Raw genomic sequence first — 21,575 nt, 5'->3', positions numbered from 1 at the left:
TTCGTTGTTTCGTTTACAAATAAACAAATAAGTCGTTGCAACTAGTACAAGCAAAAATTACGCGTTAACTCGTGTGATAATATATATATGAAAACAAAAAAATGTTTAACACCCTGTATATATTATCTATACATATGTACATACATATTTATGCATATACTTTGATAAGAACGTTCAGCTTCAAGATTACATCCAAATTTCTCCCTTTAATGGTTTAACCCTACCAGCTTCCATCTTTTTGCTTAGGGAGCTTTAGGACGCAGGTGTTATTGAATCGTGATAACTAAGAACGAAACAGCTTTCTCTTTCGCCCTTTCACACACACATATTCACACACATATACACACACAAAGATATAGAATATATAAGACTGCTATAACATATGTGTATATCCCTCCTCTATACTCCTTTTTAGCCTTCCCACCCTCAACAGACTTGTCTCTTTGAGAACAAATAAATTTTCTCTCACACATTCTCACAACTTCCCCATAAGAACACCTTCCTATACATTCTCTTCTCTCTCCTTAACGTGTGCCGTTCTTTAAGGTCACGTTCGGCTTAAAGACGATGACTCCTGATTTTTCTCGGTTGACCCTGTAAATAAGTGTCGAACAACAACGTCGAGTTATCTACTTAGGAAAAAGGCATTGTTAAGTCGGATATCTAATATTCTTTTCGAATTTTCACAAAGTTCATGTACTTATTTCAAAATATTCTACGAGCTTTTCTCTCTCTCTCTCTCTCTCTCTGTGTTTCTCTCCACGTACGCTCTATCTATCTCGCTATCTATCTTCCAACAACCTGTCGGAATTTAATCTTCCGTAAAAAATTTACATATACCCTTCTTCACAGATGATATAACAATTACGAAAAAACTCCCTCATCCATGTGGACGACGTTAGAAGACGATCGACAAGAGTATCGGATGTCTGTTCTAAAAAAAATAATTTAGGTTACTACTTTGGATATATAACTATGTAAAATTACATACGTATCTTTACATTCTCTTATTCTCTTTATTTTTCTCTCTCCCTCTCTCTTTTTCTCTAGATATTTACATATGCAATAAAACGTATAGAACGTATAAAACGTGTGTTTCTACGAGACCCTTCATATATAAATATTCAATAGAGTTCAGAGAGATACAAAAAGAACAACGTCATTATCAATTTTAATACTCCAATCAAGCGATTCGATACCCTTAAAATATTCGCAATTTGTTAAAGGAATTTTAACTAGCGTACATACCCTTTACTCTTTTTATTTCCTCCCCTTTTCTTTTCTTTTCTTTTCTTTTCTTTTTTCTTTTCTCTCTTTCTTTTCCATCCTTTTCTTTTCTTTTCTTTTCTTTTCTTTTCTTTTCTTTCCTTTTCTTTCCTTTTCTTTTCTTTTCTTTTCCCCTCTCAAAACACATGTATGTATGGAGCGCAAGTTACTCTTTTTCTCCTCGGTGGTTCTAGCTTAATGTAAAATTAGTAGTGAGCTAAGGTCTTGCCCTTTCTGAATAACGAGGTCGAGTCTAAAAATGAAGAATTATTTAAAAAAAAAGGAAGAAAACGAAAAGGGAAAAAAGAGAGAGAAAAGAAAAAAAAAGAAAAGGAGAAACATACACACACACACACATTAAACAAAAACAACAATAAAACAACAGAAAAAGAACAAAAATATATAAAGAGAAAATATTAAAAAGGTAAGTAAAAGGAAGGAAGTGAAAAAAGAAAGAAAGACAGACAGACAGACAGAGAGAGAGAAAGAGAGAGAGAGAGAGAGAGAGGGAAAAAAGAGAAGGAGAAAGAAAAGAGAAAGAGAGAAAGAGGTAGGGAGTAAATGCTAAATCAGGATGTGAATTTGAACCTGTCGTGTGTCACTGCTGGTGTGGGTCTGCCAAGTTAATAGAGGTCATACGTAGAGGTAGGTAGGAGTGTTAGTCGAGCGAATGCTGGATGCATTTCCCCCGGGAGAATCGATGGAGCGCCTCTCGCCTCCACCCTTCCTCCGGCTTCTAGACCTCGTGCCTGTCCTCTTTTCTCTCTCTCTCCCACTCTTTCTCCCTCTCCTCCCCCCCTCTCTCTCTCTCTCTCACGCTCTCTCTTTCCTTCTTTCTTTCTCTGCCTACCTATGACCATCTCCTTCACTTTTTTTTGTCTCCTCTATCAGGCAAACCGTCGTACCGTATCAGACAATTTCTTCTTGTCTCCCGTTTTATGTTCCTTTTTTTATCACTCTTTCTCTTTTTCCACTCTCCTCTCTCTCTCTCTCTCTCTCTCTCTCTCTCTCTCTCTGTCTCTCTTCATCTATCCATTCTCCTTTTAACCATCCTTTCCTTCTCATCATCCATTTCAATCCTTTTACCTTCCATTGTTATCCTCTTCATTTCACGTTTCAACTATTCTTCATCTCTCTCTTTCTATTTTTTCTCTTTCTCTTTCTCTTTCTCTTTCTCTCTTTATTTCTATCTTCCTTGCTTTCTTTCTTTTTTTTTCTTTCTTTCTTTCTTTCTTTCTTTCTATTCGTCTCGTTTTCAAAGTACTACTCCTAAGCTCTCTACAGCTTAAGCTCTCTTATGCTATGAGGAACAAATATCCACGATATAATAATTGACGTGCCATCGAAAGCTTCTACCGACGTTCGTTGAAATTCTTTTTGAAAAAAAAGAAAGGAGGAGGTGAAAAGTGGGAGGAAAACCGAGCTAAAGGGGATACCTTTCTAAAGGTTGCCAATGATTTTATCTTTCTATAGATAATAAAAGAAAATTATAAGTACGTATTTTAATTCTTAAATACTTCATCGTTCAATAATAAAATCGATCGATATTAATTAATTTATATATCCAATCGTGATCGTAATAAAGTTAACAAATTCTATGTAAAGAAAACTAACGTCGGAAACTTACGACGTTGAGTAAACGTCTAACAAAACCGTCGAAACTTTCCTACTATTGTCTCGTACAAAATGAAGTATTATTGAAATAGGAAAAGTTTATTACAACGTTACAGATTCCTCTACGTTTCAAAGTTTTAACTATGATTCTGGATTACTTTAAACAAAACGTCTATCGTGATTAAACGGTAGATCAGATTTTATAATCTTCCATGATTTTCTAATACTTTCAATTAAGGAAAATATAGATCTAACGTTATCGCGAATCCTTTTTCAACGTCATCCTCACGTTTTCTAACGACGACGATAACGACGATAACGACGACAACGACGACGACGACGAAGCGAGACACTCGAACTTTTCAATAACTACTCCGAGCAGAGTGAATCTCACCCATTGAGATTTCGTTGAAACGGGTTGGTTGGTTGGTTGGTTGGTTGGTTGGTTGGATGGTTGGTTGGTTGGTTGGTTGGTTGGTTGCTTCTCTCGTATAAGCCAGATCCTACGACGTGAAATCAAATTGCATTTGGCCTGAGGCACATATCTCAAGGAATAAGAGAATTCCATTCGCTACATTCGAAATGAAGATGATCTTCGAAAAATAACTCTTTATTGATCCACGTAGTGAAACGAAATTTCTTCTCTTTTCATTCCTCTTTTTCTATTTTTTAATTTTTTAATTTTCACTTTTTTTTTCTTTCATTCTTCTCCCTTCTCCTACCAGTCATTCATCTCTAAATTATGTTATTCTTCTGAATCATAAAAATTCAAACTCGAATCAAATAATGATAATAATAATGTAATAAGAATAAGAAGAAGATATTTAAAGGACAATAGATAGATATGATAGAGAGAAAAATGAAGATAAAGAAATTCTATTGATGAAAAATGGAGAAAAGAAATGGTAGAACACAAAAATGCGACGACTTCAGCGAGCTTGCAATACTCTATTTCGATCCTACACAAACCGATATATCCTTTATGGCCGTTCGTATTAGGAGAATGCATTTCTCAACACTGGTATAACTCAACACAACTATAGAATTCCTTTTCTCCTTCTTATTCGATCCAATCAATTTCTCTATACGATCTGTAATAGTTCCGACGATATAACCAAGGACGTTCAAACGATAATTCCTAACGAAAGAAAACAAATCGTTCTTAAATCGCTCTTATTATATATATATATATTTCTCCGTATTTCACTCTTATTATATATATATATATTTTCTACATTTTCTACTTAATCCCTCCTCACTGTAATCATGAAATTACATTTTCTAACAATATCAACTTAATTAAAAAATTTTCATATATGAAATAACAATGAAAATTTATAAAATATAAATATTACGCTATGTGCGTGTGTATGTGTGTGTATAAAAAAGTATTTATTATACCTCTTATATATATGTGTGTGTGTGTATGTGTGTAAAAAAATATTACATTACATACATATATATATTTAAAAAAAAAAAAAACAGGAAGAAAGAAAGAAAAGGAAACAGAGAGAAAGAAAATGAAAAAAAATACTTATCTACTTTTTATCAGTTCCTTTGTTTAAATCTGCTTTGATCTAAAGAATAATAACACGTGTCTGAATAATGCAGAAAGGAAGAAAGGAGAACTTTTACTTCGTTATCTCTAACCGTGCATCCTACAAAGCACCTCGTGTATTTCAATGGCCGCGAATTACGCTTCGCTTTAATTGAATTTTTTATACTTCCTTCAGTTACATTAATACTATGCATTTCAATGCGATCAAATCAAAGAGATTTAATACTATATACGAATCGAATGCAAGTTAAAGCGAGGGGATAAAAGAAGAAAGAAAAGAAGAAAAAAAAAAAAAGGAGAGAGAGAGAATAAAAAAGACAAACTGGATTCTCGTATATTAACGAGAGAGAAACGGTTCATGCGTGGGAGAGTGCATTTGGCCGTATAGCATAATTCCAATATAAATCTTCTTTATTCTTATAGATAAGTTATTCCTATATGTTAACACAAATTTATGTCGAATTTCTCCCCTCCCACCCTCTTCCACTTTTTCCCCAACGAACTATTTGCAATTTATGTGGAAAAGAGAGAGAAAAATATCGAAATAGGAGAAGGTCGTAAATGAATGTTTAATGAACGCATTGTTATGATAAAAAAAAAAGAGAGAGAGAAAGAGAATAATAAAAAAAAAGAGAGAGAAGAGAGAAAAGAAATAAATAACAGAGAACGTCGATTTTACTCCTTTTGGGAATTCCGTATATTACGTAGAGTTTTCCAACGCTGTATAAAATCCTTAATCCCAAAATAAAATTACACGGAGTATAACCAAGCGTTAGAAACGTAGGGACATACCGATTTTCCTCTTCGTTCCCTGTGGCATTCCAGTATGAAACACGTAGAACGTATGTAGGAGTATAACAGGATGTAGGAAGAATCCGTTCGTCAGGACATGACTTGAGGTTTCGTCGGTAGCATGTTCACCAGACAGGATCAAACCACGAATCTGCAACATACAAGTTAAGTTGGCTGTAATATTTGTAAACATTGAAAAGCTCGTTATATAATTTTATATTAAATATCTAGGGAAAATAATATCGAGGTGATTAAGTTTGATTACAAAAAAAAAATGAATTAAAATCTTTTATCCAGCTTAATTTTAAGTCTTTACCTTCGCAAATCTCTTATGTTAAATCTCGAACGAGCGAGTTATATGACTTTCTCGAGGTCTGCTAAAAAGAGAGAGAGAGAGAAAGAAAGAGAGAGAGAGAGAGAGAGAGAGAGAGAGAGAGAGAGAGAGAGAGAGAGAGAAAATAATAAAAAGAAAAAAAAATAAAGCAATACTTTTTACAAAGGAATATTATTTCATAAATCATGGCAACAGTTTCGTTTTTTCTTTTCTTTTCTTTCCTTTTTCCTTTCATCCCGAGTATAAAGATCGACTCGTTTCTTTCATATTTTCCTTTTTTTTTCTTTTCTTTATTTTTTTATTTATATTCTCAACATCGCGATAAATTATATTATTATTATTTCTTCTTTCTTCTATCTGAAACTCTTTCATCTGTATCAAAATGAAAAGAGATATTTGAACGATTAATTATCTAAGATTCAATTTCATTAACAACCATATATATATATATATAAAACATTTTAATTGAGAAAACTGTTCTGTATATGAATAATATCTATAGATCTTATAACTCGCTGGGCCAGTGCTTTCGAGGGTGGGACATAGACGAAGGCTTCTCACAAACCCCGGATATTATCGACTTACCGGTTCTGTTCTACCTGCTCTGAATGATGAAGAGAGTATAGTGGCGCTCTGCTGATCTGTATGCTCTAACGATAAAAATATTTTTTAGTGATAACAAACGTACAATTTTAATCGTATAAACAAAATATCTTTTATATTATTTTATAAAAAAAATGAGGGTTAAAATATTTATTAGTTTGGAGTTGAAGGAAAAAGAAGAAGAAGAAGAAGAAGAAGAAGAAAAGAAAAGAAAAGAAAAGAAAAGAAAAGAAAAAAATCTTGCATTGTTATAAATTGATATTTAATATTATGTATTATTGTATTACCGTAAAAACTCAATCAATAAAAAGGAAGAGACTGCTTGGGTGTGCATCAATCAAATTGACAGAGGTATTCATCGAATCTTAACGTTATTTCTTCTATGACGTCTGCAGTTTTATTTTACCCACAATCGATGACATTATTAATTGAGATGAGAAAAATAAATAGCGCCTCGTAATAATAATAAATATTATACCTATTATACTTCAAATTACATAAAGAAAAATTATTAAACGAGACACTATGTATACTTCGGAAATGTATATCATAGAAAATTATGATTTATAAAAATTATATATGAAATCTCATTATTTAGTTACAATTTATTCAATTTGATGTTCGTTATTTTTCGTGATATCAAATGGATCTTCAGTCTGTTTCTGATATCCAGCTCATATTATGCAACTGTAATGCCAGCAGTTTGAAGATAATTTCTTAAATGATTCGCATTTGGTTCTGGAATTTGTCCAAGGAGTCCTGGTAATTGTCCTGGTGATAATCTCCCAAGTCCTTGTGCCAAATGTAAACGTACATCGCCAACAGCTATATTTATAAATACATACATACATACACATATACATATATGTGTGTGTATGCGTGTTAAACATAAAAAAAAATATAAGACATCAAAGCTTCAAATGGGGATAATTAAAAAAGAAATTAATACTTACACTGCAGTGGATCTTTTTTCGGCATTTTTGCATATATAAGCTGACTGTAACCAACTTGATATTCCATCGCATCTTCAAATTCAGGCATTAAATTATCCTCCGGTAATAAAGTTTCATCTTGAGACGATTCGAAGAATTCGATTAATGCAGCTAAAAGCCGCGGATAATATGAATTGTATGGACTTTCAAGCATCGGTGGACAATCGATTAATAAATTCGACATTCCTACGGATGTTACTTTCTTTTCTATATCACCTGAGACCTTTTGTAAATCCGATAGAAATATACGTTCGACAACCATACCAAACATTCTAAAAATTGATTAATCCTATAAACATCCGCTTTTAATGCATTCAAATATAAACATGTTTTAAAACTTACTGTGGTTGTATTTGATCGATAATATTAACCAAACTAGTAGCATTATATCTAATAATGTAATATGCGAAAAATAATATCAATCCTTGAACAAACTTTGTTGTTTTTGAAGAAGAAAGCCTTTGAAATAGCAATACAAAAATTTGCTTCATATATGGTTCCAATGTATTCCTATTAATTGATAGAATATAGATTATCAATACGAGTCCAAAGTTTAATAGAAAAATATTGATAATGTAAAAACGAAGAAAATGAAGAAAAGAGAAACTCACGGTGGGAAATGTTCGATAATACATTCCAATAATAAGAAACCTTCACGATCGTTAACCTTAGACGCGATTAACTTTTGAAAAACGCCCAATAAGCCGCTAGTCTTATCTTGTGCTATTATTAAATGTGAACCGTGACTAACATACGCTTGTAATAATCTATTAAGAGGATGAATATTAGCTTGACGTTCAAATAGAACTGGTGCTAATAAGCAAGGGAATAAGGCCATGTATGGATCTGGTATTTCCTGTGTAGTTCTAAGTTCCAAAAATAAAGCCAGGATTTGAAATACATATGGTATAAATTCTAAAAGAAAATATAGTTAATAGAATATTTGTAGGAACGATACTAATATTAATACGCAACAGGCAACACAACCTGATATATCTTGCTGTAGAATCTCTTGAAAGATTGGAAACAAAACTTGTTCGAAAGATAAAACAGCCTGTGGATTAGTTTTACAAACGATTCTAAGAAAAAAAAACAAATATTTTTTTTATATCACTTAATAACAAATTAATTTAATATGAATAATTTCCTTTTGTAAATATTGAAAACTTACTTGATAGATAAGCTTAATGTTTCAAAGAGATAATGATTGAAATTAGGACGTGTCGGATTTTTAGCAACCATTGTTAGTTTCTCTGTTAGTTTTGGTAATAAATCTGCTAAGAAAGGTACAATATTATCCTGTAATATACCAAAACTTCTCATAATAGCTTTCATCACATATTCATTTTCTTCTGACCCTGTCAGAGACAAACATGCGAATAATCCTTTCAGCAGGTCTGGTGCTAATGGCATTAAATCATTTCCTTTCACTCTAAAAATTAAGTATAAAAAGAGAAAAGTTAAGATTACGTTATGCACGTCTATTATATTTTATATATTATCCTATATTACTTTTCCTCCTTACAAGGAATTATTGTCTGTGCCTCTCATAGCAAGTATCCTATCAACTGCACAAGCAGCATATGTATGAACAACGATACTCGTAGCACTCAAATGTCTAACTAATTGTGGTAAACTTCCTACGACTAATTCCTGTGGCAAAACGGATCTAAATGACATTACAAATTTAATCGCGTCTGCTTTAAGAACTGGACATTCGTTCACTGTAATATAAAGTATTAAACATTTATAAATATATAATATATTTATCGTTATTAATATTTAACAATAAACTATACCGTTTGGTTTAGAAAGTTCAGGTTCAATATGTTGTGCCGTAAACTGAGGTAATGGAACAAGTTGACTGCTTTGTGTTACACCATGCCTTTGCGTTTGTCCTTTAGTGGCACTACTTGTAATTAAATAAATAGCTGCATCTTTACTACGCCAATTTTCAGTAGGCTTTTCTGCATAGTTTTGTAACATTACCTAAGGACAATGAAACTTATGCATAACAATATTTATTATAAAGATTTAAATATTCCTATAAACGTTATGTACCTGTATATAAGCACCAAAAATTTCCATTATTTTGGCTTCAAAATACTTTGAAAGAACTTTCACTAAATCACAAGCTGCTCGTCTTCTCGTATCTACATCACTACCTTCTATATCACGGCGTATATACTCTTCCGGATTATCTTCGAACAGTTCAGCATCCGAATCTATAAAAAAAAATTGTGTAAATCGAAAATATAAATCATACTTATAAAATTCATACACCAATATATTTATGCAGTTAATTTTTCTTCAAGATCTTTTTTGCATAAGCTCATGTTTGCCCTACCTCTAAATTCCATATTAGGAATAATAACTTTTTCACAGATACTGCTCAAAGTTCCTGAATCCTCAAACAAATTTCTATATCGAGAACGATCTGCTACTATGGCCAAAAATTGCAATGCACTTGATACTAACTAAAAATATTTATGGTTAGAAAGCTATAATCTGCATAAAAATTAAATAATGAAATTAAAATCATAATTTTTTAATAAATAGTTCTTACTGCATCATATTTGGTTTGTTGACCTGTAGATGTTAATAAGTTCCATACAGTTGTTACAAATTCTGGTAAAAATGGTTGGAATTCTTCATCATACTTTTGAGCATAAAGACAGATATTATCACAAACCTGTGTTTTTAACTGTTCCATCACTCCTGCTTCTTCATTATCCTAATATTAATAATATATTATAATATATACTATATATATATATATATATTTATCATTTACATATGAAAAAAAATATTTATAATTACAGTTGTTCTCAGAGATGGCACATCAGTATTTAATATAATAAGAAAATTTTTCATCCATGATGCCATGTTATCTTCAAAAAATTCTGGTAAATCCTAAAACGATGATATATAACACGTGACTTAATACTAATAAATAATATATAACAATAATGTTATAATATATTTACTATTACAATATAACTCAATGTTATAAATAATATCCAACACTTACTTGAAAATTAAGAGAATAAAATACTTTGGAAAGCATAACCAAAGAATTATATATAACTTTTAAGGCATCTACATTATTAGCATGTATCTGTGCTAAATTCATCGTTGTCTATAAGAAAGAAATTAGGTTATAGTATTCATAATAGGTTATAATATTATATTAGAGAAACATTGCTTGATAACTTACTAAAAATAAATCTGTCAATGGTTTTGCAAATTGGTCCAATACAAATTTAATTTCTGTCCATAAAATTTCACTTTTGAATTCATATCTATATCTCTTAAATAAAGAATGTGCCGTATGTAAGACCCCATTTATTACATGAAAATCTCCTGTATTGAATTTTTCTATCATCTGATCAATTAATTCTGGCCATTTATTTAAAAGATCATGTTTACCAATGATTGATACAGCATCAGAAAGCTGCTTTTGTATTGAATGAGGAGAATGCAACATTAAATTAACTATTAATTTCTTTATCGCATGTCTATCTTGTGCATGTATACGATCTTGTGCATCTTCCTCCTACAAATATATTATTATGTCTTAAATTTAAAATTCTAACATTTTTAAAAATTAATATATTTAACATTCATATATATTATAAAACATAATCACTTACAACTTTCCAATTACGTTTTATATAATTTTTAAATGCAACTGCACCAGCGATTCTTATAGTTATATCTACTTCGGTTTTGTCTATCAAATGTAAAAGTAGTAAAGGGTAATTCTGGTTTATTTCTATAGATTCCAGAAATTTTTCAGCTGTGATAAAGAATATAAATTATTAAAACAAATATAAAGTAGCCAGTGTAAAAACATAAATGACAAATTCATAAAATGTAAAAATTAAATACTGTTTTATGACTATATTAAGTATAAAAAGTTTTTCCTAAAGTATTTGGATTTTGAAGCATAACTAGACAATGTCGATCATTATATTTTTGAAAATAGATATAGTAAAAAAGTATTCATTATTACATAGAACTATAAATAAAACAATTGCCTATGATAAATTTTAGGTTACTTACCCGGTCTTCTGACATTTGTATCTGGACTTAACGTATGTTTTAAATATTCGCTTAATGTTAACAAATTATCGTCCGTAAGCTCCATTTTCTTACAGATTAAAAGTTAAATTGTTTGTTCTTTCACAAAATATTCCTAATTATATCACAACAATAAAAAATCAAAGCGGCATAACGTACCAGCGTTTCGTAAATTGAATTTCACAAAGCGTCATCCACAAGTTGTAGAAATCAGATTGGAAACGCACTATTACGAATGAAATTCTTATTAGTTATAAAAAACGTATATATATATATATAATATATTAAAACGATATTAAAAATAAAAACCACGTCATATATAACAATTATGATGAATATAATCGTAAATACAAATATATTGTAAAAATATTTGTCCAGAATTTACGCGCGAAATTTACGATTTTTAGATAAGAATTAATGGCGTCTATTTTATCGTAGCGCCAAAGATGAAAATGACAAAAATATCATAATCTCAAATACTTATGCAATTAAGATTATTTATTTATCGAATATGATGAGAAATTAACACAATCATGTTGTTTATTATACTCAAATGTTTGTTATTGTATTCCATAGATAAAATTAGATCGCAAATAATATCGCATTACGTAAAAATTACTATGCACGAAGTTTCTCTGATTGAACTTTATTAATAAAATTTTTATATACTATCAATAAATATGTAATGTATCGCTATTAATTATATAAATAAATATAATATTCAAATAAATCCATTACTTACATGCAGCATCAAATACCTCGGCCGCCATGTTCATCTATCGAAAGCTTGAGAACTACTGAAGTCGATTACCAAGCGTACGTCTATTTATTGTTCTTATGCTATACAACTCGAACACTAAATTAAATATTATTGTAAACAACATATATTTATTGATATTTTTACATATAAAAGTATTAATTTTCTATTACTAATAATCGATGATAACCTTTTCACAAATTTCAACAATCAATTGACCAATCGCGTAGATGCAACATATATGTTTGTATATACATATACTTTTTATTTTAATATAAATATGATAATAAAATAAATATTTCGATTAATAATGATACCAATTGTTACAGGAAAGAATGACAAGATATTTAACATGAATAGCATAGGAAGCTTCATAACATTATTGTAATAAGTTGATAATGTAATATATAATTAACATAAAAAAAGGACTTTTTTATACAATTAATTACATTTAATCTACTAACTACATGCATATAAATTTCTGTTTAGAAATTATATCTTTTTATTTTTTTTTTTCTAATTTACTAAGGTCTCTAAAGATCTGTTTTTTATATTCTTTCTGCTTCTTCAATTTTCTTCTTTCTTCTGCCGTAACTCGTGCTTTAAGGGCTCTTACCCTATCTACTGTAGCTTTTCTAAGTTGTTTTTGCTTATATGCATATGACGTTCTAATCATTTTCATAAGACGTGCTACGTTTTCTTCCTTAGCATCTCTTACAACAGCGACTCTACGATCTTCAAATTTAGTTTTACGCGTATGAGGATTAGATTCAAATTTAGGTTTGTCTTTATAAGGAAGTTCCTTTTGTAAATTACGTGGTATAACCAATGGTTTAAATACTTTCATGCTTCTTTCAATAGGAATATAAAGTGAATCAGTGTTAACTGTTGCACGAATATTCTTTTCTCGTTTTAATTGACCAGTAGTTTTCATTCCACGCCATTGATTTTTTTCTGCAGGAGGTAACAAAAGAGATGTTACAGGATTATAGAATTTAGGTACCTCAATTCTATACCAAGTACGACAAAAAACTATATCGCTCAACAAAATTTTATCTTCGAATGAAGCACGGAAACAACCTTCTGGTTTTGAAACTGCTTTTTTTATTTGACCACGAATACCAGAAACTGTTTTTATCTTTGCACCCTCAAATTTAGCTACTTCTAATGTACTATTAAACATATCCTTAATAAAAGCTGTTTTTTTATAAATTTTCATTGGTACACCAGTGAGTTTTAATTTTTTCATAATTTGAGTACTTTTATCCATTTCTACAATAGATCCAGTTCCTGCTATTCTAAAACCTGGTTCTCTGGTAGCAATATCCTGAACTGCAAGAACTCCTGTACCTTGTGGCGTAATAGGTCCCCAAAAATGTGCCATACAAGCAACATGTTCAGGAGTGTATTTTAACATTCTACTACGTAAATTATCTTCTAATTTTGAATAAATCGGTAATGTTTGAAATCTTCTCCAGCCTACGGATAATATTAATGGATCTTTACTTTTCAAAATTCTCGAATACCATCGATGTTTTTTAATTCGCGTATGTACATATCCTATATTCTCTTCTCCATGTAATAACCCTCCGATAATGAGTGGATACGATGGATCTAAATTTGTAATTATTTCACAAGGAACAGTTTGTATCTCTACTCGTACATACATTCCTGGACGATAACCTTCTAATTGAACTCTAATATCATCATCTAATCCTTCAAATTCTGATTTATTTAATTCTGCTTGTTTATCTACCTCTTGTTTTAATTCGTCGTAATACGATTTTGATTCTCCATTATCATACTCAGCATCAAATTGTTCTTTTAATTTCTTTTTCTTCTCAAGAAGCTTTTTCTTTTCATTTATTTCATTATTTTGTGATTGTTGCGAATCATCTGCCTTATGTTTCTCCCCAGTTTCTAAGTCCTCAAAATCTCCATATACTTCATCTTCATCCATATCATCTAATTTTAAAAGTTCCTCTGCATCTTCAGATTCTTTCCACTTACCAGTAACAAAACAATTAAGTAACAAAACTTTATTGTCCTCATCCAACCAATCACGCGAAGGTTCTTTTGAAAAGAACACACATTCGTCCAAATTTTGTAATTCACGTTCTTGTAATTTTTCTTTTTGTTTCTCTTGTACTACTTTAAATATTCCACCAACAGGTTCATTATCATTTTCATCTTCTTGTTCCTTTTCTTCCTTATCATTATTCTGTATACCTTTATCAAATACTCCATAAACAATTTTCATTAGGCTTTTATTACTTTCTCGCCGATTTATAAATGCTTTTTTTGCTTTGTCTAATAAATTAGACTTCCATTTAAATTCATCTGCAATTTCTTCCTCACTTTCATCCGTATCATGATCTTCTTTTGTTTCTTTTGAAAATCTCTCTTTTTGAAAATCATTATCATCATTAGAATTATCTATTTCTAAATCCCCACGCGAATCATCATCACTAAGCTCATCAAAACTTTCATTATCACTTTCATCTATATCCTTTTTACTAGTACTTGCCTCCAAAAAACTAAGAGCTTCGGTAATTTTATTCTTTACTTGGATATCGGATTCTTTACTTAAAGAATGATAGACTTCTATCTCTGTTTTATTTTTAACTTCCTTATTATCATTATCTTCAAAATAATCATCTACATCGCTATCTTCCTCATTAGAATTAGTAAAATGAACTTTCTTCTTTTTCTGTCTAGAGGTTATAAATTGTAAATCCTGATTTTTTCTTTTAATACCTTTTCTACTTGTATTTTTTTTTATATCATCTTCATCATTATTCAACTCCTTATTATTGAATTCTTCAATATTATTATCCTCTTCTTCACTACCATCAGAATCCTCATCAGAAACTGCTGCAGTTTCTTCAGAATCAGGAAAAATAACTTTCCTTCTTATCCTTCCATCTTCGACTACATTTTCTCCAATGTAATGAGAATTAAAATCTTCATTAATATCCTGAGATTTAATTGGAGCAGTATCACTAAATAATTGTAATTCACTATATTGTAATTTTTGATCTAATGTTTCTTGAGTATCCATCAATGCTCCAGTTAAACCTGTATCTTCCTCTTTATGAGAATGACTACCTGCCAATTCTACATAGACTGCATCTTTATCATAAACGATTCCACCGATGCCAGAAAAGGGTGCATATATTAATCTTTCTTTTTCTATTAATGCACGTTTTTTTAATTGTTCAGGAAGAGGACACGGATCAGGTAAATAACTTACATCTTTAATTCTAAGATCTCCACAACCAGGAATATGAATGGAAGATTCCTTATTTAAGGGAACTCCTCTAACATACCTGTATAAAAATATAAAAATACGTTCTATAATCCTTAAATATATTAGACAAATATTAAATAAAATATAAGATTTTACAAACCCATATAAACATATTGTTCTGTCAACTTTAGCATTTTTCCTTATCAATTCGGGTGATGTTAAATCTTCTATCCTATCCGCAAGTATATAAGGATGCGAAGTACGCCATGTCAATGGTCTAAATTTCATCACCGATATAAACCTTGCCAGATTTTTTATTTCAGTGCGAAGATATTCATCGTGAATTAATCCAGAAAGATAAAATAATTTTGCACCTGCATATACTTCAGTCCAGAATCGATGTTTTAATATTTTCTTTGTTTTTCTTAATTGTTTTGCATTCTTAAATAAATCTAAATGAGTTAGTACACCCATAATTCTTGGCATACCATGAACTTGACATATGTTAAGAAATTCAAAGACCTCCATTTCGAAGCCAAAAGATGCATCTACTAATAGCAATACCAAATCGGCCACTTTTGCAATATCTATCATACAACTTATATCATTATTACACTCCATAAATGTAATTCTTCTTTTCTTGCCAGAGACTACAGTAACAGGACCAACTATATTAGTTAATGGTTGCTTAACATAACTTTTTATTAAACATTGTATAAGTAAGGATTTCCCAACTTTGGGAGGTCCTACAACTGCGACCAAAATTGGTGGTGGTTCTAAAGGTGTTCTATCTACTACAGGAATATGTTGTTTTTTAGTTTCAATATCTTGCTTACGTCTAAATCGTCGTTCGGCTTTAATAGCTGAATTAAACGTAAAAGCTTTCGGATTTTTCTGTTTATCCGTTAATTCTTGAACATGTTGATTTTTCGCTTTTTTCTTTTCCGCTTTACGACCAGCATTACGTTCTCTATGCGTCTTATGTTTTACACTATCTTCTTCGTTAGACATTTTGTCACACTCGTTACATTTATTTTATAAATATTACAAGATATTTATTAATCTAAATTTTAATCGTTTTACTTACTCATAAACCTAAGCAGCACGACCATGTGTTTCTCCTACGACACGGTTAGGTTAAATACTCGAACAAAAGGATATGTCGACAATGCGATCGAAGCGCCATCTCCCAAGAAATTGGTAAACTATTGAAGCGCCATCTCCCAGGAAATTAGTGAACTATTGAAACGCCATCTCTCAGGAAATTAGTGAACTATTGAAACGCCATCTCTCGAGAAATAGATGAACTATTGAACGAACGATACCTAATGAAAACTATTTTGTCCATATAAAAATAAATATTTTATTGACATACAAATTCACTTAAAAAATTAATAAGAATATTTAAGATATATAATCATCAAACATAATTAATCATTCAATTTTAACTTAGATCGATAGAAATCATATGATACGACCAGCATTACGTTCTCTATGCGTCTTGTGTTTTACGCTATCTTCTTCGTTAGACATTTTGTCACACTCGTTACATTTATTTTATAAATATTACAAGATATTTATTAATCTAAATATTAATCGTTTTACTTACTCGTAAACCTAAGCAGCACGACCATGTGTTCCTCCAATGACGCAGCTACGTTAAATACTCGAACCAAAGGATACGTCAACAAGAGCAAGTAGCGACAATGCGATCGAAGCGCCATCTCCCAAGAAATTGGTAAACTATTGAAACGCCATCTCCCAAGAAATTGGTAAACTAATGAAACGCCATCTCCCAGGAAATTAGTGAACTATTGAAACGCCATCTCCCAGGAAATTAGTGAACTATTGAAACGCCATCTCCCAAGAAATAGGTGAACTATTGAACGAACGATACCTAACGAAAACTATTTTGTCGATACAAAGACAAATATTTTACCGACATACGAATTCATTTAAAAAATGAATAAGAATATTTAAGACATATAATCATGAAACATTCATTCAATTTTAAATTAAATCGATAGAAATCATATGAAACAATTAAATTAGTTATTTAATCATTAATCAATGAAGACACGTTATAAATAATAAATCCTATCGAAACGATATGAATCATTGACGAATTATTCCGTAGATATTGTTTGAATATAAAATCTATTCCCAAATGAATTTTATACATCTTAAATCAAGAACGAAATATGTCGATAGATCGGCCAACTGTTAAATCACGATGACGAAAAATTATCGTGTTCCTTTGAAGACATTATCCATTTGAAACCGCACAATACTACTAGTCGATTGGAAAGTCATCGATCATATATCTTAATTCGTACAATGGCACGTGATGTTGTAAAATTTGAGACGATGATCGATCGTTCTCTCTTCTTCGAACGATATCGTTTCCCTGAAGCAAAGTAGTTTATATTTCGCATGTTCATCGAATGAAAATAAAATATAAACGAAAGAGAATTATCGAAACTGCAAAAGTAAAACGATAATTGCAACTTATCCGAATCTTTAATTCATTTATCATACAAGAACGTATGTATACATGTATGAAAAAATAATAAAAAGATATATTTTAATGAATCGTTCTTCGTTGTATATATATACAAATGTGTGTGTTCTACACATGTAGGTAAATATAAAACATAAATCGGTGTTCCGGTCTGTCAAACAAAGCGGACAGCTGTCACCTTTTAAAATCACGCCAAAAAAAATCGTTTTAATATACGATGCTGCGCGGCGTGCACTTGTCTACAATTGACTCGCTTCGAACCGCAACGAATCGCGATGACGATTGGGGTGGGTTTTTAAATGGGAACATAATTTCAGTCTGCGAACATTCCCATTGCAATATATAGATACGTACGTTTATTATATATACATATCTATAAATACATACATAGGTATATACATGCTATGTATCTAGGATTTTAAGTTATCACATTTTTTTCTATCTTTGTATACAGAAATAGTATGAAATCGTCAATCGAATATATCTCTAATTAATAATTTAATACTACCTTCCACAATTATAAGTTTGAAATGTAAGATTAACAAATATCTATTAATTTATTCGTAGTATATCGAATTCGTATTAACTCGTAGCTAAAGAATTTAATAATCGCGATAACTCGATTTAATTTCCAATTAACGCGATATACACTAGATGGAACTTCTCAATCGTGTCCCGTTATTCACCGACAATTTAATCGTATTGGGGAGACGAATAGGGCACAGATGGTACGAAAGAGCAACTACCGAAGCCTGACTTTCTGAAATCAGGAAATTCGCGTGATTATTCGTGATCGACTTAATCCGAGGAAGCTAAAGCGTTTAAACGAAAATCCGGATTAGTTTATCCTTGTAATAACGAATTATACGAATTATACGCTTTATAAATACCAATGATTTACAAGTTACGGAAAGAATTATTTTAATATCTCAATCGTGATATTTGTATCAATACAAAAAAGAGAAGAAGAAAAAAAGAAAAAAGAAAAAAGAAAGAAATTTATTACTCGTGTGTCTCGTTCGTTAAATTTTTCGATTTATGAGAAACGATCGATCAGATCACGAGATTAGGTTTCAACTATGCAACGATCAGGATTTACGATATTAAACAGTACGAAGTGAGAGACTATAATACTAGCATAGATATAGGATAATCGAAATATCCATATAACTTTATTAGAAGTAAGTAATATAATCCCCAATAAATTCATATTTTCGATTGTACTAAGGACAACGAAACTCAAGCAACAAATCGTAAAGTATAAGAATCGTTAATGGCAGAATGACGAGGGCGTGCGCCTTCGTCGATAGAGAACAAAGTGTCCGGCACGAAATCGACAATGTCACCCAATTATCGAACGATTGTCCCACGGTCCCAACTGTCAATGCTGGTCAAGTGTTGGTCGATCAAGGGAGTGACTGACCATCCTTCGAGTCGACCTTTTACACCCTCGGAAAACTCGGAAAGTATTCTCCAAAAGAAGATAAATATGTACAGGATGTCCACTGATCAATGGCGAATGCGTTCGTAAAGATATCGAAGAGAATTTTCACTCGAATATGTTGTATCTATGACATTGTATAATATCATCGATTGAATGAAATATTTATCGATTAATAAATTGTATCTTCGAAGAAATTAATCGACGAACGATCGATCTATATTTGTTCGATATTGTTGGGTATCGAATTAAGCAAACTCATAAAAAAAAAGAAAAAGAAAAAATTTCATTAACGATATAAACTCAATAATGATAATAAGTTTATCAATAATTTCTTTTTTCTTATATAATAAAAAGTAGTTGAAAAAGTTTTGAATGCATCTAACGATGTTCGTCGATGATTGACTTATGTCGATGTAAAGCCGTCGATTTACTTTTTTCTTAGGATTGAACGCAATTGAATTTTCTTTTTTTTTTGTTTTTCTTTCTTTTTTGAACGTTCTATCACGAAAAAACAAATCGTTGATGAACTTGCTATAAGAAACGATTTTTCTCTACGGTTAAAAATTATACAAAACGATCGATATCGACGATATATTTGTCGAAAGAAACGTCAACCCTCCGATCGCGACTGTTTTCGCAACTAGAATACATATATCTACCGAATTCATTTTCCTAACGGTGTAGAAACGTAATTTTATGCGTGTTTGCTTTACGAAGGGGAACATATCTATGAGACATATATGTATATATACATGTATATATAGTTACTTCTATATATAAAAAAAAAAAAGAGAGATTCCCAATCGATTGTTTGTCCAGAATATGGACTGACCAGTACCAAATGCACTCGACTTTGCTGTCTTCATATGCATACATCTGTATACTGTATATGTACTATACATTCATAATATGCATTTCAAACGAAACAACGAACAAATATTCTCCAGAAGATAATCATATGCGATTCTTTCGGACACGAAGTTCTCTCTCCTTTTTCTTTTTTGAAGTTCTATAAAAAAAAAATAAAAACAAATAAAAAATAAAAATAAAAAATCTATGACAAGTATCTATTTTTATATATAATAGGTGTACATATATATATATTTTTATATATCCAGATATATCCCATTGCATATAACTATCTCTCTCTCTCTCCCTCTCTCTCTCTCTCTCTTACTCTTACTTTTGGAGTCTAGTTTAAGTGGCATTCATCGAGATGCGCAGGGACAAAAACGTCTTTGGCTTCGACTCTCTTTCTCTCTCTTTTAGTTGCTCTTTTCCGAACGATACACATACTTAAGCACACGCGCGCGAACGCGAACACCTCGATTTGTGCCACGTGACTTCACGTGCAGAAGTCGCGTGCAGACCGGAAGCAAGAGCCGGATACTTTAGCCTGCCTCACGGTTCCGAGACACGGAACACGTTATAAGTCATCGATATTGTGACCTGCACAAATTTTAATGCACGCGTGACTCAGACCACGTTACGTATTACTTTTTTTATTGATTATATTTTTCTTTATAAAAAAAAAAATTTTTTTTTCATTCCTTCTTCTCCTTCTTCTTTCTCTCTCTCTCTCTCTCTCTCTCTCTCTCTCTCTCTCTCTGGAAGAAATCTATTAAAAGTATAAAAGTAACTCGTGCAAAAAATTGATTCCTTTTTTTTTCCTTTTCTTTCCTTCAACTATATATACATTTTGAAAAATAATTTTTAGACGAATTTATATTAACTCTCAACACGGACATTGGGATCATTGATGACAATAATATCACCCGTGGGAACTTGGTCCCTTTAATAGTAAGAGGGTAAACTAGTTAAAAGGGGAGCAAAGGGATGCTACATAATACGAATAATACGGAAGAAGAAAAAAGAAAAGAAAGAAGAAAGAGAAGAAGAAGAAGAAGAAGAAATAGAATAAGTAAGTACTCGAAAAGGTAAACAGAATTTAGGACCACACGGAGCGACGAATAATGGTCGATCACGAGGCTCAAAAAAAAAAAGAGAAGAAAAAGAAATTACAAGAAAATGGTCGCGTGCCTACGCGTGGTGCACTTTTCTTTTCTTTTCTTTGCTTTTCATTTCTCTTTTTTTCTCTTCAACTTCTTCATCTTATTCAAATTCAACATTGGTTACTCCATCGATAATCCATTATTAACATAATCGACGAATTTCAATTACTATTCAATAAAATTCTTACGATGGATTATCATACCGCTTAAAACAAATCCTTGAAATAAAGAACCAGCGATGATGAAATGAATTTATTTTACTTTATAAGTTATCGAATGTAAATCGTAATGACGAATGCCAATCGTCGAAACGTTTATCACGGTGATTCGATCGTTACTGAAAAGTTAA

The 21,575-nt window shown here is 31.1% G+C and overlaps 2 protein-coding genes across 6 annotated transcripts; both read right to left on the bottom strand.

Annotated features, from left to right (window-relative positions):
* Positions 1 to 1,761: 1,761 nt before the first annotated feature.
* On the bottom strand, positions 1,762 to 12,095 carry LOC127070724 (exportin-2). Of its 3 annotated transcripts, XR_007784622.1 has the most exons (19): positions 11,985 to 12,095; positions 11,225 to 11,468; positions 10,813 to 10,958; positions 10,377 to 10,715; positions 10,191 to 10,298; positions 9,980 to 10,072; positions 9,726 to 9,893; positions 9,507 to 9,636; positions 9,221 to 9,384; positions 8,959 to 9,148; positions 8,685 to 8,883; positions 8,331 to 8,591; positions 8,147 to 8,238; positions 7,771 to 8,074; positions 7,502 to 7,669; positions 7,121 to 7,431; positions 6,770 to 6,992; positions 5,231 to 5,381; positions 1,762 to 3,383 (listed from the first exon to the last, which is right to left on the bottom strand). XR_007784622.1 is itself a non-coding variant. In XM_051009063.1 (17 exons), exons 2-17 carry the CDS (start codon positions 11,307 to 11,309, stop codon positions 6,847 to 6,849), a joined length of 2,904 nt encoding a protein of 967 aa, XP_050865020.1. In that variant the 5' UTR covers positions 11,310 to 11,468; positions 11,985 to 12,095; the 3' UTR covers positions 6,539 to 6,846. The 3 variants fall into 3 exon arrangements, 1 of the variants encoding a protein (XP_050865020.1); XR_007784621.1 differs by lacking the exons at positions 1,762 to 3,383; positions 5,231 to 5,381 and adding an exon at positions 6,539 to 6,653; XM_051009063.1 differs by lacking the exons at positions 1,762 to 3,383; positions 5,231 to 5,381 and having other exon boundaries at positions 6,539 to 6,992.
* A 283-nt stretch (positions 12,096 to 12,378) lies between these two features.
* Positions 12,379 to 16,999, bottom strand: LOC127070720 (ribosome biogenesis protein BMS1 homolog). 3 transcript variants are annotated; one of them, XM_051009028.1, is made up of 3 exons: positions 16,859 to 16,999; positions 15,410 to 16,584; positions 12,379 to 15,328 (listed from the first exon to the last, which is right to left on the bottom strand). In XM_051009028.1, the coding sequence occupies exons 2-3, from the start codon at positions 16,258 to 16,260 to the stop codon at positions 12,502 to 12,504; spliced, it is 3,678 nt and encodes a 1,225-aa protein (XP_050864985.1). In that variant the 5' UTR covers positions 16,261 to 16,584; positions 16,859 to 16,999; the 3' UTR covers positions 12,379 to 12,501. The 3 variants fall into 3 exon arrangements, with proteins under 3 accessions (XP_050864985.1, XP_050864986.1, XP_050864984.1); XM_051009029.1 differs by having other exon boundaries at positions 15,410 to 16,574; XM_051009027.1 differs by having other exon boundaries at positions 15,410 to 16,556.
* Between the last annotated feature and the right edge of the window lie 4,576 nt (positions 17,000 to 21,575).

This window comes from Vespula vulgaris, chromosome 19 (assembly GCF_905475345.1).
Source record: "Vespula vulgaris chromosome 19, iyVesVulg1.1, whole genome shotgun sequence".
Classification (NCBI taxonomy): domain Eukaryota; kingdom Metazoa; phylum Arthropoda; class Insecta; order Hymenoptera; family Vespidae; genus Vespula; species Vespula vulgaris.
This window is presented reverse-complemented; position numbering and strand designations above follow the sequence as displayed.